Below are 24,458 nucleotides of genomic sequence, written 5' to 3'. Positions count from 1 at the left end.
AAAATGTATGCAGTTAAGTTAGGACAAGAGAATTAAATGAGGACAAAGTAGACATTCTCTTTATTACCAAAAAGAAAAAAAAAGAATTTAATGCATTTACCATTGTGTTTTCTTTTAAAATTTCATCTTTTATTTACTCATAAAGAGCCAATAAGTTATATAAATCATATTTTTCATTTCCTTACTGAAGTAGTCAATAAGATTTTAACTTGGATTTATGCTGACTCAGTAGCACTTTAGCTCGAGTGTACCGGTCTTGGTTTTCCACAGCATTTGTTCACCCCAAGGCTATATCTCTTGCACAGCTTTCAATGAAACCTCTGCCACAGTGTTAGCAGAGCTCTGTGGCTCCCCAGGAGGGGCCAAGTGCAGCCAGGGCAGTGTCCAGGCACACACCTGTGTGCAGGGCCCCTGGACCCCCAGAGCCAGACCCTGGGCTGGTACAGGCCACAGCAACCCTTGTGGCTCCCACTGCTCTTGAGAGGAGGCCACAAACCACACTGAAGCTCCATGCTGAAGGCAGGAGGAATGACTCCATGTGAGAGATGTTAAACCAAATACTTCTGTATTTAATTATGTTAAGAGCTCAAGGAAGTTAAAACCATAGACAAATGCACAGAACCGTCAATGACAATGAACCAAGGCAGCAACATTGTCATTCCCTGCTTGAAACAGTGTGTGAAGCAACTTCTAAACAAGTACAACCTGGGGTATTCATGTAGAACTGAAACTGTGATTTCTGTTTGCTTTACCTAGTACAAAGGATTTTCCAACACTTGAGTAACTTAGAACTAGGCCCATGGTTGTCATTTCCCCAATCTGCTTCCCATAAGCAGATGTTTTCCTTTGTACACCAGTAATAGACTTCTCCCCAAAAACAATGCAATCTAGTTTTCTTGGTAACACACAGCAGCATTCTCATCTTGTTCCTCTTCATCTCCATCCTCATCTTCATCCCCCTGATCTCCAGATTCAGTATCATCTTCATCTTCAACCTGAAATACAAGATCTATTGTGAGCAGTAATACCCCTTATTCTGATCCAACCTATTGAAGGCAAGACATATGCTGAGTGCAAATAAGCTTAAAGATAACCTAAACCAACAATGCCACATCAATTAATGCTTATTAAATGCAACTGTCATCTTACCATGTCCATAGTTCTTTACTTCTCTGCTGAAGAGAGAAGTGGCTGACCACTGGGGACAACAGGCAGTGGTCAGCTTTCTCTGATGGCTGCCAGTAGTAGTTGATAAGTAACTGATGGATTTAACTTGCCTCTATAGAAAGGGGCGTCCCCAGACTTTGTGGATTGAGGATTACCATGCCCAGGCCTGTCTCAGACCCAAGAACTTCCCAGGTCCATTCCTTGGCTTACCGCTACACCAAAGTCCTTCAGTTTCATCTTCTGTGCAGATATTTTCTGATCCTGGTCAGCCAACAGCACCAGGAGATCATCCTGTTCTTTTTTGGATTCTGCAACTTCTCGCTCCAGCCTATTGTTCTTGTCTTGCAATATAGCAACTGTGCTAGTGGATGAGTCCAGCTGCTGCTTCAGTGATTCCTTCTCCTCAGAAAGAGCCTTGACTTGACTCTGGCAACAGGGGAAATCCCACATCACATTACAAACACAAGCACAGGTAAAGCTGAAGCCCTGTATCCTTCAAACACATCCTGTACACAACCTTCAGCAGCTCCAGCTGACCACTGGTTCCTGTGGCCTTGTTCCCACACACACACATCCTTACACAAGCTACTATAGCTTGGATAAAGCAGGAACAAATATTAACAGTGGTTACTGGACTGTCTCTGCCACAGTAAAGCTACACCCTAGACTGTCCTTATCAAGGCCTTAAAGACACAAATTTTGATTTCCCATGTGAAAAATGAAGGAGGCATCCAGCTTCCCTACCAGAGCCTGAGGATGCTGATGAAACAAACCACTTGCCCCAGCCCTGGCTACTGCAGAGGCCTCCTAATGCAAGGCTGAGTATCCAATGGCCGGGTTTGGTGTTCACCCATTACCCACCTTCAGCTCTTTGATTTCTTGCTCCAGTCGTGCCTCCAGTTCTGAGCTCGTAGCTGCTGGTGCACCACTGTCTCCTAACATGGGATCTGCAGCTGTGTTCTGTGGACAAGGAATTCTCTCTCAGCGTTGCACATACTAAGACAGCAAACTGGGACATCACAGAGTCAGTTCCTTAGAAGCATATTCTCTTCTTACAGCATAGCCAAGGTATGGTATTGACATACACCCCATGCTGCAAGGCATCAGCAAACAGATCTGTGCTTCCTCGGGTCTCAGACTCATACACACATGTACACACCAACAAGAAGACAAAGCAAAACCTTTATTTCCTAGTAGCTGCACTTGAAATTGGGAGTTTTTTTCCTAGGCAGATCCTATTACAGGCAATCCGCCTTTGCTCTGATAGTATTCAAGTGCCACAGAAGTCTTTTTATTAGGCTAAACACCCAATTTATTAGGCTGAAGTTGCAATTCTTTGTATAAGGCTACTAAAAATAGCAAGTTTCATCTCAGCCAGCCCTACACAAAGTCATTTCCAAAATGCAGCAGCTGCCTGTCAGCTACAACTGCCACATGGCACAAATTTGAGACCAATGCCTCCCAGTTGGAGCACACTTAAGCCAGTCCTCTAAGGAAGGGAGCAGTAGGAAGTAGGATGGCCATTAGGTGGCCTGACAGCTGGAGGGACACCAGGACACACCTCTGCCTCCAAAGGCACTGTCACAAGCACACATGGGCAGCACATGAGCAATGGCATCCTCCCTCCCAGCAGCTGAGTCTGCCTCTCCCAGACCCTGTGTACATTGAACACTTGTTTGTCAGCTGCTTGTGGCCCCTCTTCCTGCAGCAGGATTTAGCTGTTAGCTCTGCTGTGGATCTGTCTAGGGAACACCTTCAGACAACTTGTTCAGGCTCTGCAGTCCAACATTCCCTTTCTAAAGCAGTTTATCAGTTTTGAAGACAGACAGATTTACATCGCCACAAGGCTTTACTGCCTCATCCATTCAGTTCACAGGCAAAAAACCTCTGCAGCATTTGGAGGCCTGCACAGACAGATGTCCCTATCATTTGCCCTTCAACTAGACATCAATCTTCATATTACTATCCTCAACTGCTTGTAAGAATAATGATCTCTCTCATGTGTATGGTTATCACAGTTGTGTCTCACAAAGGCTATTACTTTAATAGAGCTTAAGCTTGGAACAGCCAGTAGTTTATAATTGTTTAAAAATGCCAAGGACCAGTGCCAACAGAGAGAACTAACTTAACTAAAAGTGCCCTCTATGCTCATGAAGGATTTGTCTGGGTAACTCATAAATTAATTTGAAACACTGTTGGAATCACTTGCTGATGTGTGCGCTTAAAAGGAGCTTTGTTTAGGAAAGTAGCTACAGACAGTAGCAGGAAGGCAAGCCTTGAAGATTTAGTTCCCATAGACAGAAGAAAGAACTAATTCACCAGTACCATCACTTGTAGCTTTTGATTCTCCATCTGAAGCTTGGATATTTCCGCAGCCTGTAGCTGTAACTGACTCCTGAGCATTTCTAACTCCTTTGGGAAACAGACAAAACTTCTCAGTTAATTTGATAAAACAACATATTCACATGAAATTTTCCTAAGGTGAAATGCTCCCAGACTAACTGCTTCACACCAGGAAATGTAACAGGAAAGGTGCCTCAGTGAGACCACAATAGCTTTTCCCTTAATTGACAAGGCTGGACAGCAACACACAGCACTGTCCACCCTGCTTTTCCAGCCCCTCTTCTGTGGAATGGCCAGCAAGGCACTGTCTGAGCCTCAGTCACTTCTATAAAGGTGTTTCACACCACTTGCACTGCCACTGGTGTCCTCTGCACTGCCCCTCTCAGTGCACAAACCCATGATGCCTGGGTAATCCAGGCACCATTAGTTCTCCAAACAGAGGAACTCCAACAGGTATTTCTTGAGCAACAGCTATCTTAAAGAACTGAAAGTCCAGTTCTTTATTCTGTGATGTACATCTAATACATCTAACCTCATATCAACATTTAAACATACATTCTGTACTGTTTAAAACCATTTTGCAAGTCAGTGCAAGTGTCTTCTGCTGGCTCAAACCTGCTTAGTGAAAACAACCAATTAATTTTTAGATGCATAAACCTGATGCTTCAAGATTAGGATCATCACAAATATGTCTGATGAAAAACAGCAACACATTCAGGAATCAATGTTCTTCCCTGAAGACTACAGCTCTCTTCCCAACCCAAGCCATCCCTGTTCAGCTGCACTGAAATACCACAGGTTCACCTTCTGTAGCTCATTACTGTGCTCCAAGCCACCAAATCTGCTGGTCTGTAAAGACTGCTCTGTAGCTCCCATCTCTAACTGAGAAGAATTCTGAAAGAAAAAGGGGGAAAAAATCAGCTTTAGTACTAGAATTCTAAATGTAGTCATGTTGGCAAAAAAGTCATAGCTGTCCTTGTATTACCAAACTCCCAGCAGAGGAGCTACAAGCAGACTGAGCAATGCACATCAAAGCTCTCTACTGAGAGCAGCTGGTTGTGTCCTCTGAGGTGAGTGCAGAAGGAGGTCTCACCAGTGCAAATGCAGCACTTACCAATTTTTCTATTACAGAATCCTTTTCCTTTAACTGCCCTTGCAGCAGCTCATGCTTGTTTTTCCACTCTTCCAGCTCCTCTTTCAACTTGCTCACTTCTTCTGTCTGAATGCCATTCATTTGCAATGTGTCACCATGGGAATTATGATGCTGGGTGTCCTTTCCTAAACAGCAAGAGGTTACAACCAAAGTCAGACAAGCAGTTCCATAACTTGGTTTCCAGGAGACCAATCAAAGTAGTTGTTACCCATCCTGCTCCTGCCCCACAAGCCCTTCTTGCCATTCCTTCAGCTATGTGTGTCACCTTGCTGCTTCAGCCATTCTGTTCATCAAAAATAATGGCATGGACAAACTCTGAAGGTGATTGACTCATGTTTTTTATCATAAGTAATGATGAAGGCCGTTTGGGTATTTTTAATCATGTCATGTATACCTTATCAGGCATTTTGACCCTGGGATAAGGAGAACATACTGCCCTGATTTACACACTAAATTAGCAATATATCTAGTGACAGTAACAGGCTTCATCTTGCACATCAGCCAGACCATCTTTCCCAGCTCACGCTTGCATTCCAGACCCAAACTTCAGCCCACTCCAGGGCCCATCTGGTCATGTTCTGAACCTGGACAGGCAGTAACTGCTTTGGATTGACTTGCTCCGAGGCAGAGGCAGCCTCTGCCAGCAGCTCCCGGGCAGCCAGCAGTTCTCACAGCAAGGGTCAGCTCATACACCTGCAAGGCTGTCTCTGCTGGAGCTCTGCTGCAGTTTGCCAGAAGCCACATCTCTGCACAATGATTTTATATTGTCACTCATGCAACCCACCTAGCTGTACTTTGAGGAGATTGTACTGGTCCTTATGCTGTTGGATCTGGGACACTTGCTGTGTGACTGTAGCCTGGAGCTGTTCATTCTGAGATGTTAAAGTGCTGATTCGCTGCTTTAGTTCTTCAAGCTCCTGGTCCTGTGAAAGAAAAGAGACACCATACTAGATACATACAGTAATCATATATATAGTTGTACTAGTAACTTTTGAATACAATTCTGTCAGGAAGATGAAGGAAAGCACCAAAACTGAGTTCCACCACCCAGTACTGCCCAGCAAAGCCCCCTGCAAACCAAGCAAACTATGCTAGAAAAAACACCTGGCAAAGACAGCAGCAGCCTATCACACCAATAACAGGAAGAAAAATGGAGAGGTGGGAAGGTGGCTGATTGTAATTTTTATCTAGCGTACCAAAGCCTGCATTTGTTTTGTCTACTACTTCAGGAGTCTTGAAAGAAATCAAGGTAACTACACATGACATGTTCAGTAAAACCACTGGTAGTTCCAAAGCATCCTTAATGCCTCATGTACCCCATGCTCTGATCGCTGAACACAGAGCACCTGCTTCAGTTTCCCATTTGCAGTTTAAATAATTAGCTTTGTTCCTCTACTTCTCCATCTAAGCTGCAGCAACCACACAAGTTAACTACCCCTGGAAAAAGGTTTTGAGAGTCCAATCCCAGCAGGTATAGCCAAACTTCACTAACAAACCATTTTTTCATTCAGCCCCATTTCATCTGTCCAAGTAAGAGCCCAGAAGTGAGAATTGCATCTCTGAAGAGCTGCAAGTTCTCCAATTCCTGGAGAACACTCCAATTCCTGGAGAACGATAACACCCCAACACAGGTAAGAGCATGTGGTGCAAGGGAAAAAAAAAGGACCTTAACCAGTGTTCCAAACACTGACATTTCAGCTCAGTCTGGACAAGAGCGTTGTTAGAAGCATTTCTGCATTGCTAGAATCCCTGTTAGTTGTTTTGGAACAAACCAACAGCTTTTAGAGGCACATGTCTGTGCTCCCTCTTACCTGTTCTCTAATGACTTTTTTGTAGTGAGTCACAATGTTGTCATGCTGTTCCAATGTCTTCTTGACCTCCTCTTCCTTTTTATCTTCCTCACTGGACTTGTAAATTGCTTTACTTATGACACCTGTCAAAAACAGTTTCTTTCAGCTAGAGCTCAGTTCACATCTTTGTCCTCAAAACAGTCTCACAGTTTGAGGTCACTGCATTACAAACTCAGCCTGCACATTGAAACAGGGATAGTCACAAAGGCTTAACAGAAATGGTGACTTTATTGCAGTGTGCACATTTACTGCTTTTCTCTGTCCCATATAAGTAAATGGGTGTTTTGAGTAATTCCTAAGAAAAAAAGCTGCGCTCTACTTGCACTATGGCTCCACTACAGCTGCAGCCCAAATCATTCTGCAAATAAGTTAAAGACTTAGTCTGCAAGAGTAACATGCAGATGAAATTGCTTGGGCAAATCCATCTTGACCATTGCTGCTTTCAGGATTTTTCTTTCTCTAGACTGATTTAAGTTGAGATGAATATTAATAAACAGGACACAAGTGAGATGTTAGACTGATGACAATCATGAAGCACACACTAAAGCAAGTGTCCATTTCCTAACAAGCCAAGAATTTCAGCATTAATTTATCAATTAGAAACAGCAACTGTTTGGATGATGTACTTCAACAAATGAAGCTCCTATGACCATGGAATGTGCTCAGTACTTTAGTTTCAGTGTGAGCACAGGTCAACACCTCTAGGCCAGTGTGCTAACTCACAAAATCTATTGATCATCATTTCACTGAAGAATACCAGGTAATCCAGTTAGAGTATTTTCACTTAAAACTTTAACTGCAACTTGGTTATATGATTACTTACAGCTATTACCACAACCTCTGGTGTCATCACACTACTTTCAGGATTAACACAACATGGTGGGTAGCTCATCCATCAGTACATGATAAAACCTAGAGAAATGAGGATAACATCTCACCTTCCAATTCCTTCACCAGCTTTGTAAATTCATGGTCAAACATCATGTGGTCTGGACTAGAGAAACTAGGCTGTGGTTTCTGAGCAGCTCTGGAATAAAGTTCATGCTTGCTAATGAAGCCAAGCTTCTCAATGAAGTTCTCCCTGCCAATCCTCTTCTCAATCAGCTGCTTCAGTTTCTCTCTACAAGGAACAGACAAATCAATGCTAGTGCAACAACAAGACAAGAAGAGAACCCATCATTGTATCAAGGTGAGTTCTGCAAAGAACTCATCTGTCTCAAGTCTTAATCCCCCTGCTGTCACCCTTCAAAGCCTCTTGAACCACCATGTGCCTTTCACAGAACCTTTACCAGCAGTCCTGCTACTTCTCCATCATACTTACTTCCTGTAATTCTCAAGGGAATTGTCATTGTAGTAGATGGAAATGCCAAGCAAAAGCGCACACAGGCCTTGGACAAGCTGCTCCTCTTCCCCAAGGTTTTCAGCTATCTGCCCTGTGAGCTGGAACTCTTGATAAGGATATTGGAGATAGTTCATAATCACAACACATGTAACACTTCTCCCTGTACACACTCCCTTTTATTTACACACCAACCCAAGCTTTGTTAGGAAGCAAGACAAAAGAGCTGACAAAACCCTTGCAAAGTTAACTCCTCTTTTGAAGGACTCCGGTGATCAGTGGTTTCCCATAAATTTCTCAGTAGCTGTCTGTTTAGCCTGAGAGATTTACTTGTTCCAGAGCACACCTGCAGTGTAGATAAAGATGGCAGTTTAGCCTTACATGCTCATGCACTTGACTAGTTTCTCCCTGAAAAGTAAGCAGGGAAGTTAACGGAAGTACAAAGCATTCTCCTTGCCTCTTGAGTGTAAGTTTAATTCACACTAACAACACCAACAGGCTTGTTGCACTGAGAACTCATTTAGCTGGCAGACTGAGACCGTTTTCCACGCTGCTTTGGTATGTGCATCTTACACACAAGTCAGTGTACACAGAGCACTGGCAGCTAAAGGCTGATTTGGTCTCTCGGCCCAGGGCATTTTCTGTTTTGCAGAACCCCCACAAAGGGACCTAGACAATCCTTTAAGCTGACCATGAATAACCCAGCTCTGGCTAAGCAGGGGTTCCACTCTGCCAGCAGGCCAAAGGATACAAAAGGCACATTGGCTGGGTTGTGAAGGAAGTGGGTGACAGCAATGGAGCAGTTGCTCAGCCATGTACAAAGCAACATCAGCAGTCCAACTCTGGTCTGTACTTTGCTGCCCTGTGAAGAATAAACACCCCCGTCATTACCTTTCCACAGAGAGGACTAAAATACAAACCCAAGCTGTATTGGATCAGAACTCACCTACTTCCACCTTATTTTTTCATAAACTGCAAGTCATGTCTTTCTAAACACCTGTTTGTTAATTATACTGAACAGCTTTAATGCTTGGATAAAACAAGGATCAAACCAGTCACATTGAACTGTTCTCAGAGCAAACCAGCAAGCCACACAGGTGTGAAATATTACTCAATGCAAATCAGCACCAATATAAAACCACAACCTGTTAGTTTTGCATTTTTAATACGGGGGTGACATAAGGAACAAGGTGCACATTTAGTCATACAAGGATTCCCTGGAAGATGCATCATCAAGACCTAGCCTGCTGACTTTAAAACTGCCAGGTATTCCTAGTATTATTTTGCATACAAGAACAATAGTCCTGTAATGGCCTTTGGTTCAGACTATATGGACATCAAGCCAGCACAGCAAACCCTAACTGCAGCCTTTTATTTATCCTAGACAGACAAAATTAGTTTTCATCTCCAAATCAGCCGTTACCAATTGTGTCTCAGCTGCAGGTATTTGGGCCCAGCTGAGCTCAGACAAGCACCCATCTCTTCCAACAGTCAACATTCAGATGGCAACCAAGGAAAGTGTTCCCTCCCCCACTTACACATACCGGCTCCAGCTGTCCCAGCAGGATTTGCCAGCCCATGCACACTGGGAATAACCCCTGTAACTGGCAGTGGCCCTATGGCACATGGCTGTACCTCAACCTTCTCCAGCCTTGCTACCTGTGGCCCTTCCCTCTTGAGAAACATGGAGCTTTGTTTCTGCAGCCCACCACTTCAGCACACCCATATGCTGGAAGCAGCTGCAAACCACATTTATTCCACAGCCTGCCTGTTGTTCAGAGGTCAAAGTGAGGTGCTCTGCTAAGGATTTTCACAGAGCCCTAAACATCCTCTCTAAAAATCAGCTGTGTTCTAGATAATAGATGATAATATTAGATGATAATAACAACTACTCTGACAGATGACAGCCCCCCGTGGTTGCTGTTCCACAGTTCAGAGCTAGTAACAACACTGACCTGTGATCAACAGGGTAAAATAACATTTCCACAGCAGAAATACTTGCTTTTTGTGCTGCCAATAACTAACTCAGCTGTGTTTTAATAAACAGCCTGGAAACCAAACAGCTCTGCAGGGATCACGTGCTCATAATGAGATCCCTGCTATTCACAATTAGGCAGGCTAAATGGTTTTTCCTCCAGCATCAGGACATCAGCAGCATATGCCCACTTCTGATGGTACCCGTGTTTGCTACAGGCCCTTCAGGAAACACTGTTTCTAACAGTTTTAGTTTTCCTTAGAAGGAACCCCACCTATTCGGTGAGCAGATGGTCCATTAGTGTGACCGCCAGGAAAGAAAGCACCAGTGCTGCCCAAGGTACACATCCCATAGTTTTGGGAGCACCCCCAGAGATTCCCCTGGAGGCACCAAGAGTTTGTTATGCCAGGGAAAACCCAAACCACTGCAACACAAAGCTGTAAGTGGAAACACATCAAAAAGCAGTTAAAGAAATTCTCCCCAGCAGACCCCAGACAAGAGGGAAAGGCCTGCTTTTGGCAGGAAAACGCACAAGCTGTGCCAAGAAATACATACCCGTCTGTCGATCTTATCACCCTGCAAGTTACACACAGATTACTTGAGAACCTTCCAGTGCAACATTTCAGACACATCCCCCCATACCCAAGTCCCTTTTGTCATGTAGTGCTGAAGAATCACAAGCATTTCTACTGACTCAAATTTACCTTACACAGAAATTCCAGGAACAGGATAAAAATGAATACTGGCAATTTTTAGCTACAGCAGGAGAAAAGGCATAGGATCAAGTTCAAAACTCCAGTGTTATTTTCACCTGCAAAGAAGTCTAATTGCCACCAGAGTTAGCCTGCTAGTAGGGAGCTGGTTTTCTCCCTGAGTGGTTCTAACACAGGTTAACGTCACAAGGAGGCACAGGCCAGGAGGTGAACTTCACTCACTTAACATTTCCCAAGCCAGGTATTAACATACTGAACAAGCTCAGAAAAGTTTTATCTTTGCATAGCAAAGCCAACCATCAATACATGACAGCCTGTTTTTTTCATGATGTTTCCCATTAGCAGGTTCAGGGTAAACACCAAACAGGCACTACTTCAGAAAAAAACATGAGTGGGGATTCTAACAGTTAAACTTGGTTTGAAGGACAAGGGTAAGACCTGGATGCTTTGGCACCACCTGAGAACAGGCAGCATCAAGGAGTAATGTGATGGACATGTAAGATTTGCTGCCAGCTGTGTGCCTGCCATGCCATGCCCTGCCCACGAGTGCTCCCGTGCCTGTCCCCGGAGCTGCAGCGGGCAGCGGCGCAGTACCTGCGAGAGGATGTTGGTGCACTGCTGCAGCAGCGACACGGGCGGGTTGCCGATGCTGGTGGCCAGCTGCACGCGCAGCAGCTGCTCCTTGAGCGTGCCGTTCTCCTGCAGGGCGTGGGCCAGCGCCACGGCTGCGCACCAGTTGGACAGTGAGTCCGTGGAGAAGAGGCCCCCGCAGAGCAGCTGGCCCGCTGACACAGAGTTACCTGTAGCTACCAGAACGGCCAAGAGGAACAAGGGGGGTTAACACAAGCCACTGAAAATATTTCAGACAACACAGCTAAAACACAGAAAAACCTAGCTAGTGACATTTTAGACAAATCTAAGCTAAGTCACCCTGCCCAGACCAGTCACTGAACAGCAGATAAATAATCCCTCATGAGACACCAGGTGGTGAATGAACAGGTGCTAGCTCAGAACCCCGTGCAGAGATGCTGCCCTGGCCTACCGTCAATAGTGGATGGCAGGAGTGTGGAGACGATTTCTCCTTGTCCTTTTTGGTTTTTGTACAGAAAGCACTGGAAGCAGTAGAGAACAGCACAGCGCAGCACGAAGGGCTGCCTCTCGTTCACCATGGACATCAGCAGCACTACTATGGCAGGCCTGTGGGACAGCAAGGAAAAGCTGAGAACTGCACTGAGAATTAAAACAGCTGCAGGTACATAATATGGATCTACTTCATGGATAAGGAAAGCTACTGGGGCCTAGCACTGCACCTATTACTATTTCAAACAAGGATATTAAAACCCAAGGTGTTATATGTTTTCAGTTATTTATACACAAAATAAGAGATTGATTATTCATTTCCCTTTCTTTAGACTGTCCTCTGGCTGACAGCAACAGCAGCTCATCCTGATGAAGGATTTTTTGGTCATTGTTAATTTGTTTTTCAGGTGCCACACAACACCAGTTGTAGGCCTCATCTCTCTGCAAACACACCCAACACCTTAATGCTGTAGCCAATACACCCTATATGAACCTGAAGCCATTACTCCAGATCATAATTCCAAGTGTGGAATTAAAGAAATCTTTTGGAATCCCATACCACTACCTTATCCTCTAACAAAGTTAAAGCACTTTTCTTCCTCTACCTTGGTGGATTAGAAGGTGCATTTACAGAGGCAAAGTAGTCTTGATTTGTCTGGCATCCTCGGATGACCTCTGACACAGTATTAATGGTCTGGGGAAAGGGCAGAGAAGAAAGGTAAATTCATGTTTAAATCTGAGCCATGGTCTACCACCTAGAGCTTTCAACACTACTCCAGTTTACCCTGACAGTTCAGTACTGAAAAACACATACAAAGTCTCAGCTCAGAGACTTAAGTAAAACCAGTGTGCACAAAATCAAGGCATTTAATAGCTGTAAGAGATGCTGAGCAAAGCTTAAGGGACACAAAGCTCAGTCACCTCCAGCTTAACTTTGTATGCCAGATCAGTTTTTCTATGACAGCAAAATAACAGCTAAACTGCACATCTCTAACAAGTGAAAAGCTGAAGCCTTTTAAGAAATTATCAACTGCAATAGAGGCGTCCACGCTCAATCGAAGCACATGGTTTTATCAAGGGGAAAATCCCTCACCCTACATTGCTAGCAGGGCTTTCTAGAAGCTAAAACCCCTCATCACTGGTAACCTATCAAATTAGAATATCTGTAGACTCTCCCAAAAAATTAAAACAGCAATAAACCCACCCCCAAACCAGGAAAAGTCATTCATCAATTCAGCTGCTCTGGGAAATGCTGAAATCTAAAGAAAAAAAAAGGCAAATCCAAATCCTTCCTGGTTGCAGGACACCAGAAATTCAACGTAAATGACTCTTCATTTAGGCTGCCCACAGAGGAAGCTGACACCTCTGGCATATGAAAGAGGTGCTTAGCAAATACTGAGTGAGCCTCTGCAGCAGCTGCTGATCCCTCCCTCCCCTCCAGCCCCCTTACTTCTGTGAGGATGTCAGCAGGAACACCGGTGGCCATGAGGATGGTGCAGAGCTGCTGCAGGAGCCCACAGTGGAACATGGCCTTCTGACAGCTGCTGGTGGCACCAGGAGGGTTCGTGGGGGACACCAGGACCCGCACCAGCTGCAGAGGAGGAAACATGTCAAGGCCATGTGAACAGAGCCTGGCACCTTCTGAAGGCAAAACCTAACTTATTTGGGGTTTCACTGTCAAACAGAACTGCTTCTAAAAATGGACACTGGAGACAGTGAACAGAATGTTTATTTTATTGCTACCTAAGGCTGCTTGGCTTTCAGTTTTATACCAGGGAATTCTTTACATAGAACACCCCTAATTATGTTCTTAATTTAAATCTGTTACATCGCAGGTGACATCAAGTTATGTGACACGCCAGCCATCACACACTCACCTGTGACAGGGCTTGTGCTGAAAGCAGCACAGCTCCAGAGCACTGGTAGCTAATTCTGAGCTGAACACCTGGATCTCACAGTTGTGACATGACACTTTGCACTGCACAAGAGCTGACAGTGGTAATTAGGAGCTGTAACAGCACCTTACCTGCAGCATCAGGTGAAGATTAGTGACCTTCTGTGCAGACCACCCACAGTTGTCATCTCCAACCTCAAACCAAGGCTTCATACGCTGGATGTAGGAACCTTCCTTGAAGAAATTCTGATTGGAATTATTGTTCTTCAACAAGTTTTGCAACAGGAGGAGACAGTCTTCTACCACAATGCCTGAGGAGACAAAGTATCACATGGTGAATCAAAATATACCACATGGAAACAAATTAGTTTGTCCATACACTGAGGGTGTTCTAGACAGAACAGAGCACACATTTCTGAACTCTTCACTCTTAACACACATTAGGCTTGGATCAACAACTATGAACCTTGTGAACCCATCCCTGTTTTTCTTCCCCAAGTCCAAAGTAAATTCCCAAAGTATGTACAGCTCATATCTGTTAAGTGGGTAAATGGGAACAACTGCCAACAAAACCTCACCATCATTGTGTGTGCCCAAGTTCACCTGTTCTATAATCAGACTACACTGCCCTGTAAAATGTACTCAAAGTTCGTCCTGAACTCCATTGTGATTCCAAGGTAGCACCTCCTTCAGGCTCACAAATTCGTTCTCTACGATTACTGGCTACCATCTTCAACTTATTTCTAATCTACTTTTTAGTTTTCAAATTACACTCAGATGAAGGCTCCTCCCATCAGAGGAACACAAGTGGCAGGGAGAAAGCAGAGAAGTCTTAGCACACAGGAATTTACATAACAAGTCTCCTAAAAATATTACCTGCCTAAAAATAGCAGATTGAAATCAAAGGTTTTCTGAACACTCCCATGCCAACATACCTGGAATAATACAGCTGGGAGAGAAGCAGTAACTGCTCCTGCAGCCCACAGAAAGGTCATGGAACAGCAACCTGTCATGCTACTGAAATAGACTGTAGTAAATGCATCACATATTGCTAGTAAAAAAACCAAGCCCTCAGGTGCTGAAATTTTTTTTTCTCCTTTTTAAAATTCTTTTCTCCTCCCAACAGGTGACTGACTCCTCAAAAAACTGACCAGAAAACTGAAGTTGTTGGTGCAGCTGAAGGAACTGAGCAAGCTGTTACTTCCAGCCACTCCAAGCATCCAAGGATCTCGTGGGAAGAATGCAGATGCTTAACTGGGTAAGTGACAAATGCAGCACACACATGACACTGCCATTCCAGGCAGATACAGGCACAAGCCCAGGTCAAGCAAGAGCCACTAACTCCTGCACACACCCTCAGAGGAGTGACCCGGTGTTTTAAGCAAGTACACTAGCTTTCTAAAGACACTGAAACACAGCTACCTGGTCAATCGGGTCTTGCTTATTTTGTTACAAGCAGTCTGTAAATTGTGATCCTTTTACCCACTGACCAAGCTCCAACCACCCCTAAGGTAAGCCTGGCAACATCAGCTCACAGTTGCAGAAACACAAGACTAAGTCTTAGATTCCGCTATACCTCCATCGCTGTTTCCTTCCTCTGTTATGATATCCAGAAGCCTCTCAAAGGCATTTTCAAAGGCAACAATCTTCTGTATGGCTGCATTGCTTTTGGTCAACTGCTGTAACAACAGGACTCCCTTGACAGGCGGAGGAAAAAAGAAATCAAACCTGGGTTTTAACAGAACTCCATTGCTTTTCACAAGTCCCAGCTGCTGTGAGGATGCTGAATCAGCAACATCATCCTCAGCCAGGATCAGAGGCACACCCCCATGGGCAGCAGCTCCTCAGGCACTGACACTGAGGATGCAGCACACCCTCAGCCAGGATCAGAGGCACACCCCCCACCCCCAGCTCAGCACTGCACACCCCCCATGGGCAGCAGCTCCTCAGGCACTGACACTGAGGATGCCAGGGCCCTGCAGAGCCCCTGCACTCACATCATTGCGGATCACCTCCCTGGAGTCTGCCAGCAAATCCATCAGGCGGGACACACCTGCAAGGAACCATTTCTAAATATACACGGGAAAGGGTGCAGCTTTTCCAGGCTGAGGTCTTCAGGACACCTTGCTTGAGACCCCTCCAGGCCTCTGCCATGCCTGCTGAGCATCAAGCTCTGAATGAATCAGCAGTGGATTCAAGCACTCACCCATGGGGCTGACCAGAATGATCTGCTGCACTTGAGGCCCCTGCTGCTTTAACAGAGATGTCAGCAGCTTCACTCCAGGCCAGCGAACATGGAAATCAAATTCCTGAAAGGATAGGAAAGAGCACATTAGGTAACCAACTCCTCAGTATTTAACTCAGATACACTAGCAGTTCCTTCATACTGCTCAAAGCATGACATGGGTTCCACACAGGAAAAGTAGAATATCATGTTTCTTACTGAAGTTGGGCTACAAAGCAAAGGGAAAAAAAGAAGAAAGTATTGTATTGTTCTCTCTCAAGTACAATCATATTCTTAGTTTGGGAACAAAAATTTTAACAGTTCCAAGTAAAAAGCAGTCCATCAGGACAAACCCAGTGGAAAGTAAGTCAAATATCATGCTGATGGAAAGCAGTTATCCTTTCCACTTGAACTGCATCTCAGACATAACTGTGTCCTGATGCTTTAATCCTCATCTGAAAAGTAGTTGTTGTGCAAGGGACAACCACTGCTGTTTGGGGAGCAATAACTTTTATTCCTTCTAATTAAGTAACTAAACCCCTTTCTCAAGTAACAATATGAGAGAACATGGCCACAAGGTGCACCAGGGCAAGTTTAGATTAGCTATTCAAGGAAATTTCAAAAGGTGGTTGGGCATTCCAAAGACTGACCAGAGCAGCAGTGGAGTCATCCCTGGAAGTGTTCAGGAATCATGAATGTGGCACTTTGGGACACAGCTTAGCAGTGAACATAGTGATGCTGGGTAGCAGTCAGACTCTATGATCCTGGAGGCATTTTCCAACCTAAATGGTTCTGTGATTCTCCTCCATGTCCCCCTGCTTTAAAAGCTGCACCAGTGGTGTTCATCCAGGTCACTCCTGACTTACCTCCAGCCCCACCTTGACTGGATGCTGGCACACCTCACCCCTGACACCAGCTTCACCGGGACAAAACCACGGCTCTCTGCATTAGCAGCCTCAACATGACTCAGTTACTCACCTCCACCAGAGTCAACAGCAGAGTGACATTTTCTTGCTGTTTAATGAAAATCTCTGTGAACTGACTTCCCAAATCATCCACTTGTTTTGCTGAGTTTTCTTCTGTAACAGCAAAAAACAACATATTGCAACACAACTAGAACAACATCAGCAGCTGTGATTTTTATTCTTACTAAAGTAAGGCCATGGGTGACCAGAAAATTTTCAGTCACTGTTATAAATGTTAATTGAATTATTCTCAAAACAAACACCAAAATAAGCTTTTCACAAAACAAAACCCCTACATTATTCCAAATGTAGCTTTTGAATCTCAGCAGTTACATTCCCATATAGCTCCACTAAGCCAAGACAGCAGCCCTTCATGAGTACCTACACTGATAGGCAAAAGCAAAGTCCATGTCACACCAAGAGCCTTGAAGGGTAAGGAATATAAATATCTAAAGCTAATTGGCCCAAACATCTTACTCTATTGGGTTTAGCAATAGAAAAAGACCTGAACATCAGGAAGGGAAAAGAAGAGTCACCCAAGTAAGCATCACAGCCTGTCAGTCTAGGAATCTGAATTGATTTTGAATGTGCCAGAATTGAGTGCCATCCCATTTTTCACCCTACAGTTACACAGAATTGGACTAGCACATGAGTTGTCTTACAGATTTCTTTCATGCATCACTTGCATGAACAAAAAACAAAGGCTAAAGTATCCACAAAATCAACAAACCCCATGCAAGCAACATCTCTGTACCACTGCTATTTTTCTAGGCTGAGTGACAATTTACATAACTGCTCCACAAAACAGGGGCATGTAGGTACTACTGGTTGACATAATTAAGCTGAAAAACTGAGCAGGAGCAATTCTAACTCAAAGGGAAAGTGTTGGTTTTAATAGAAAAACAGTAAAGCAATTCAATTTCTGACTTGGGATTTTCTCCTCCAAAACCCACTCTGCTTTAAATTTCTAGCTGTAGAAATTACAATATATTACAAATACAGTTAAAAGGGAAGATTGACTGTGTGCAAGAATAGCTCTAGCCCAGGCTGCCAGCACCTAACAGGACCTAAGTCCTATTGTGACCTGCCTGAAGCTGAGGGTCTTAACTCTAGGCCATTCCTGAACACATTCATTTACAGAAATTAGGGTTAACAACTCAACACAAGTTCAGCTCCTGTACTTGCTGCTGTAGAATAAAAGGCAACTCAGCTGGGAATCACACAAGGATTGCACATCCTGTAGCTGGATGCTGGCCAAGGAGAGTCCAGAAAACCTAAACATTTTGACATCAAAATTCAGTCAAAATACTTGACTTTGACTTTTCCATGAGCTGAACATCCTTGTCCCACCCTCAGCTGCAAACAGCAAGTGTTTGAATCTTGCTGCCAGCTGCTGTCCTTGCACAAGCTCCAGTGCTAAGGCAACCCCTGAGCAGCACACACAACTTGCACAGCCTCTCTCAGGCTGCAGCTGGTTTCCCTTACTCCAGCTCAGGATTCTTCTATGAAAGGGCCAAATCACATTTCCTCTGTTCAAGTATTTCTTCTAGTAGGTTTAATAAAAAACTAAACAGCAAAGGCAAACTATTTTCCACTTACACCAGAGATCTTGCAACCAGCCTTCTACCCCTACTTGTTCCTTAAATCTATACAATCCCAGGGCTACCTCCAATCAAGCCAGCAGCTTCCATCTAGTAAGATCAGATCAATTCACTACCAAGCAGCACAGCAGACTAGAATTTAGTTTAAAAAATAAAATCAGTTTCAAAAAAAGAACATGCAAAGCATTAGTGGTAACCTAGGGTGGAAGTGAATATTGTGAATATTTTAACATGCATTGCTTAAAAGAGACACTGTGAAGGATGCTCCCATGCAGCTGATGCACTGGTGTCCAGCTCCAGGGCAAACAAACTCTGTTCACCAACTTAGGTCTCTTAGAATCCTACCAGTCTGGGGCTGCACACCTTCCACATCCTTACCAGGAATTTACCATCACTGCAGTCTGCGAGGATCTGCTGGCATTCAACATGCCAAACCACAGGAGAAGTCAAATTGGAAACACACTTGAGCTCCAAAGAGTAAGGACAGAGCAGAAGGCAAATGCCTTCCCTGAGCTCCAGTGCAAGCTCCTACAGTGTCCTTTTTAAACAGCAGCAAGTGTTACCAGCAGGAGCAGTGACTAGGGCTAAAACTAAGTGCCATATTATACAAGTAAAGGTTCTTTTACCTTCAGAGTCATCTGGCAGTGCAGATAAAATAAAAAGAAACAAGAGACAGGTTTACCAGTTGAACAGCTTTCCACACAGCACAACCAATTACAGCATAAGCTCAGATTTGCAAAGCAGCCATCCCAGCTTCCTACAGCAGCTGGACTCCTGTGGGAAGTTCTTAGGAAAGGGGTCAAACTGAGGCACCCCAATAACCCTCACAACCCTGGTCATCTCTCACACACAACTCCAACTGGACAAGTTTGAGCTCTTTGGAAAAACCTGCCAACACTTTCCTCCAGTCCATGATCAAGGCCTCTACCACAAACAAGAATTCACCAGTGCTATGAAACCCTGATCTTGTTCTATAACTTTTTAATCAAGATGGGGAACTGGAGGAACATGGAAAAGAAAGCCAAGCACAGTTTGAAACATGGCTTAAAATAACATTCATTGGCCTTGGAGACCAGTTTAATGGCCTTCAAAAAAAAAATCAAACAGGTAGGAGTGGCATGGATTTTCACAGCCCAGCTGTACAAAGACAAGTAGAATCTTTCTAAGTCTTTTTATCCACTGCCACAGCAGGGTTGAAAAAGGTTTTCACACTTATATGTGGCACCTTACTGCAGGTACCTGAGATTTCACATCTCAAAATCCATGTGAAATCAGGAGATGGTAATGCCTCATTTGGCAGTAACAGCCAGAACTGTCCTTTCCCAACAGCAGAGGATTTGATTCTTGATTTACAAACTAGAAAAAAAGTTACCCCACTCCAACCTGGCTCCTACTCAGAGAACAAAGTACTTTGTCGTTTATAAGCAAGAGATCCAGTGTTACTTTAATGCAAGCTGCTTACAAGTTCTTTAGTGTTAACTTAAGAGCTATATACAATAACAGAGCAGGTCTAGGTGAGCATTAGTAAATGAGTTTTACAGCTGATAACTTGAACAAAGCACCAAGGAAAGCAGTGCCACAGTTCAATACAACTATTACTACAAGGGCTTACCTTGCTCCTCCTCTTCTAGGTCATTGGATATGACATTGTAGAGTGTGTCCAAAGCATAGCCAATTATTTCAGAATCTGAACTGCAAATGAAAGAACCACTTGTATTTAATGACTTATTTCCATCTGCTCTTACAACATTGCTCTTCTGCCCAGGCAGTTCCCCTTGCAGCACTAGGCCAAGTAAGCAGCACAGATTTATTGCAGCACCACATAACCATGAGCTATCTGCTCCCTGAACAGGGTCAAGCTCCTTTTACCAGTTCCATTCCCTCAGGTGAGTCTCACAAGTCTGGTGAAACCAGATGACCACAGGACGCTTCACTGTAGGTGCATCTGTAATTTTCCAAGTCACTCCCTCCAGCCTGCTCCTGTTCCAGCAGAAACCCCTAGGAATACTTCAAACTTGCCACAGGAACACCCAGTGAAGATGCAGACAAGCTTCAGCATTTCCCAGGTGGGACCCTCCCTGCTACACTGTCAGACAGAACCAGAGCCAGACCTCAGAGCTGCAGGGAATGCAGCAGCAGCTGTGGATTCTGATAAACAGGCAGCCTCTGTGTCACCAAACCCACTAAAGCTAATTATTACAGGGTTTTGAGCTCCAGCATGCCCAGGGAGTGCAGGGAAGCCCAAAGCATTAGTTCACCTGCTCACACCCAGACTTCTCTCAGGAAATACCTGTTCCTTCTGCATTACCAAGGCTGAACCATCTCTAAACCGTACGCTACAACCAAGACAGCACTATATCATTTCTGCTACTTGCTTTCTTGCTCTTAAAACAAAAGAAAATGAAAGCAGTTGGTTTAAAAAAAAGGGAAAATCAAGGCTAAAACCACAGAGAAAGGTGTATCCAAGTGCAGAAGGACATACCTCACAGCATTTTCATGACTCTATCAAGCATCTGAAAAGAAGACTGCGAAAAAAAGTCTCTTACTCCAGCTTCTAAGTACTTACTCACACTGATCTCCAAGGCATTCCAAGTAAGGCCTCCACAGCAGAGATGTATGAGCATTTCATGAGGCTGCTAGGCTGGTTTACAGCAGAGGCCTGAACAACCACCTAACATTTTAGTCCATGGAAGGTATGACCACACCTCCAGCCTGCTCATGCTTTCCCTTCACTGCCCTTTTTGTTCTTCAACACACTATCACAAAGTCTACACTTCCCTTTTCATAGAAATTAAACAGATCACACCTGAAAACACACAGAAAGCCTTCCTTGGAAAGCTGAAAAGCAAGGCTGCAGCTTGGTGGGTTAACACCCCTGGATAGGGAAATGACAGCAGCTCCAAAAGAATAAGCACATTTAACGTACACATGATTAAAAGCAGGCCTTCTTTCTCTGCTTGAAAGACAGCACAAAATGAGGACAGCAGCATCCCACCTCTGCTGTTCACTGCCTTGCCACCATCTGCTGTTCAGCACATCCCACATCCCATTGATTATTCTGTTAATGCTGAACTGCCCAGCTCTTACTGTACAGTAAAAACCATTCAAGAAACAAGACTTCCCAGGCATCCATGAGAGGCAGCCTTTGTGCAAGGCAACATTCCAACACAAGGCACCTCTCTTCCTAAGCAGCTGCAGGGCAAAAACCAAAAAAAAAAAAAAAAAAAAAACCACAACAGGCAGAAAAGAGCATTTTCCCCTTCTGCCTTTCTGCAGAAAGCTTCAGGGCATTTCAGGTGGACATTGGAAAGGTTCAAAGATCAGACCTACGGGTACACACCAAAAGAGCAGCCTCTGTCACACCAGCAGCCTCCCACACTAGGTGACAGCTGAGGGACAGCTGAGCCTGTGACTCACTTATTAACCACTGAATCAGTTCAACTGGTCTGGATTTCCATTGAGAGAGTCCAGGAAACCTCACCTCTACCATTACTGACAGCAAACACTACCAGGAACTCCAATATGTAACATTGCACTGATCACACACAGAGACTACAAATCTGTCTCCAAGCAGCCACAGCAACCAAAAACTGTCCCAGCTCCTGTGCTGCCCCACCAAACATGCAATAGGAAATGACTCCAGCAATACCCCAAAGCCAGCATTTCTTCAGCTGAGAACTCAAAAAACCCCCATCTACTTAATTATTTCCTTTCAACTGCAGCCTGAGTCACACAAAATGTGCACAGAACCCCAGGACACAATTTCTAAAGTATCAATTGGAGCCCCAAAAGCACTGAAAAGCCTCAAGTTCCTGTCCTTTTCAACTGGATCAGTAGAGCCCCATCTCCCCTCTCAAAGTTCAAATCTGCCCTCAGAGCAGATAAGTGGATGAAAGTAGGCTCCTTAACCTAGTTTCTTTAAGGGCTTTCCCTCCACATCCATGACAGCTACTCCTATAACCTTCCCTTTCACTGTTTGCACCGAGTCAGACATTCAATTTTAACTAGCCAGCCCACAGAAAAGCAATAACAGGGACTTGCCTAGACAGCAGCCTCAGACCTTCCTCCTAGCTGGCATAACTGGCCAGGCAAGAAAGGCCTCCATCAGCAGAGTTTCACATCCTAGATCCATAACTGGGGCAGGAGGCCTTGCAGACACTGAACTGCAGCTTTCCTAATTCTCCTCAGCACTGCCATCAAAGGACATGCTCCTCCTTCCAATGGATGCACAGCTAGGTATTCACAGGCTCACAACTGGCTCATACAAACTGACCAGCCTGATGTTCAAATCCACACTGAATGACTATCTCCATACATCTGCCTACCTAAATACCAAGTATGTGCAGTATTTGAGGCTTAAATCCAAGGACTGCAAACAGGTTCCACAGTACAACATGTGGGCACTGTCAGGTACAGCAGTGATTGCAAGGATGGATGACAAAGACATTCCAAGCACTGGATTGTGTAAGTATTAAATTCCAGTCCACACATCGCACTCAGACTCATGCCATCTGCCCCAGCCTCAGAGTCCTGCTCTTCCATTTGCCTGAACCCAATGTTTTTTAACACACATGAGCAAAACCACACTCCTGGTGACTTAACTCTTTTTCTCTTAATTCTGTCTAGCTCACCGTTTGCCCAACAACAGCTTGATCTGGGTTATTCCAAGCAGTGTATTTAGTTAACAGGATCTGTTTGGACTCACCTCTCTGGAGTAGTGCAAACATAGCCCTAAGAAGCATTAAGACACACTTTGGTAGTACCTTCACTTTCAGTCCCTCATCCTGGTTCCTAGAATTCTCTTCTTTTTACCTCCAAACAATCTCTGAGGACATGGACCAGCATAAAAAGCCAAGGCAGCAGAGGAGTTGTCAGAAAGCCAGCTCCCTCCCAGCTCTGTCGGTACAGGGCAGCAGGTGTGCATATGCTGCGTCAGCAGCAGAGCAGGGTCAGGCCAGCAGCGCAGAGCAGCTGCAGGATGCTTACCGGTCTGTCTGGAGAACGTGGATCAGGTGTTCCATGGCCTGGATGCCCACCTCCAGCCGGTATTTCTGTTTGGAAAACAGACAAACGCTTAATGGTCGAGCCCAAACACCGAACAAAGCCTTTTTAACAGCACCTGACAAAGCTACTTCAAATTCACGCTGCTGCTCAGGAAGTTGGCCACGTACCTTGGATAAAGACTTGAGAGCACGTACGGCATCCCTCCGGTCATCCAGCAACGTGGACGAAGCGACTCGGTCACAGAGCTTCTGGATCTGGAAGGATAGGCATAACACACACACGGGATAAGCCGGGGGGGTGCAGGGGAGTGCCCCGGCACCCGCCTGCGGCCCGGGCCGCACGGCAGAGCGGCTCCGGCCCCGAGCGGCACCGGGCGCCACCCGGGCCTGTCAGCGGCAGCACCGCAGCCGCCGGCCACAGGGCGGCCCCGGCCGGGGCTGTCGCGGCCTTCCGGCCCTGCCCCAGCCCGGCCGCGTCCCCCGCTCACCGTGTCGGCTCCCGAGGGCTGCGGGCCGGCGCTGGGGCCGCCCATGACGCCCCTCAAGAAGTTCATGGCGGCTCGGGCGGCCGGCGCTGCCGCTCCCCCCGCCGAAGGAAGCGGCCGCCGCGCCTGCGCTGCCACGTGGCGCGGCCGGGCCGGGGCGGGGCCCGCCTCAGGGGCACGGGCAGCCGGGCCCGCCGCGCTCCGCGCGACCGGGGTCGGGCCCTCGGCGCCGCTCGCCTTCCTCCTCAGGCCCGAACAGCCCCGAACCGCGGGGCAGCGCGCAGCGAACAGTACATCCGCACGGGCTGGGGGCGTTAACCAGACCGAGAATAAAAAAGCACACAACTTTAACACAGCTCCCCCCGCGTCTGTGCATCCACAGACCCCGGTCTGTGCATCCACAACAACCCCTAAGCAAACGCTCCGGCTTGGAACTCCGAAATTGCTTTCACTTCTAATGAAGAAACAGCAAGGGGATAGCTACCCTTAACTATAAGAAGAGAAGGTCCAAGCACTACTGAAACTGAGTCACCTCAGTGAGAATCAGAAGCTTACCTAAATAAGACTGATGTTTCAAGTCCAAGAGCACCACGAAGTTCATAAATTGCTTCCAGATGCTGAATGCCCCCATTGGATGCTACTGCAACATATTTGAGATTCCTGCTG

At 45.4% G+C, this 24,458-nt stretch overlaps 1 protein-coding gene and 1 long non-coding RNA gene across 8 annotated transcripts in view; one reads left to right on the top strand and one right to left on the bottom strand.

Annotated features, from left to right (window-relative positions):
• LOC113460387 (uncharacterized) overlaps positions 1-6,250 on the top strand; it is a 57,188-nt gene extending 50,938 nt beyond the window's left edge. For both annotated transcript variants that reach the window (XR_012580543.1, XR_003382227.2), the window contains exon 7: positions 6,175-6,250. This is a non-coding gene — a long non-coding RNA (uncharacterized LOC113460387). The remainder of the gene's footprint in view (positions 1-6,174) is intronic.
• On the bottom strand, positions 38-23,954 carry USO1 (USO1 vesicle transport factor). 6 transcript variants are annotated; one of them, XM_074541939.1, is made up of 26 exons: positions 23,796-23,954; positions 23,476-23,562; positions 23,291-23,355; positions 19,917-19,996; positions 18,931-18,942; positions 16,717-16,817; positions 15,721-15,823; positions 15,512-15,567; positions 15,091-15,211; positions 13,647-13,825; positions 13,071-13,211; positions 12,226-12,314; positions 11,583-11,737; positions 11,135-11,346; positions 10,383-10,403; positions 8,604-8,714; positions 7,835-7,953; positions 7,452-7,633; positions 6,475-6,596; positions 5,448-5,586; positions 4,625-4,788; positions 4,315-4,404; positions 3,493-3,579; positions 2,029-2,127; positions 1,378-1,593; positions 38-995 (listed from the first exon to the last, which is right to left on the bottom strand). In XM_074541939.1, exons 1-26 carry the CDS (start codon positions 23,859-23,861, stop codon positions 888-890), a joined length of 2,925 nt encoding a protein of 974 aa, XP_074398040.1. In that variant the 5' UTR covers positions 23,862-23,954; the 3' UTR covers positions 38-887. The 6 variants fall into 6 exon arrangements, with proteins under 6 accessions (XP_074398040.1, XP_074398041.1, XP_074398043.1 ...); XM_074541940.1 differs by having other exon boundaries at positions 11,135-11,340; XM_074541942.1 differs by lacking the exon at positions 10,383-10,403.
• Between the last annotated feature and the right edge of the window lie 504 nt (positions 23,955-24,458).

The sequence above is a fragment of the Zonotrichia albicollis genome, chromosome 5 (genome assembly GCF_047830755.1).
Source record: "Zonotrichia albicollis isolate bZonAlb1 chromosome 5, bZonAlb1.hap1, whole genome shotgun sequence".
NCBI classification, from domain to species: Eukaryota; Metazoa; Chordata; class Aves; order Passeriformes; family Passerellidae; genus Zonotrichia; species Zonotrichia albicollis.
This window is presented reverse-complemented; position numbering and strand designations above follow the sequence as displayed.

Coding starts and splice junctions, on each gene's coding strand:
- USO1 (XM_074541939.1), bottom strand. CDS start 23,861: ATGAACTTCTTGAGGGGCGTCATGGGCGGCCCCAGCGCCGGCCCGCAG. Junction 23,356..23,475: donor CTCTCAAGTCTTTATCCAAG/GTACGTGGCCAA, acceptor TTTTCCAAACAG/AAATACCGGCTGGAGGTGGG. Junction 3,580..4,314: donor ACAGTAATGAGCTACAGAAG/GTGAACCTGTGG, acceptor TGTTTCCCAAAG/GAGTTAGAAATGCTCAGGAG.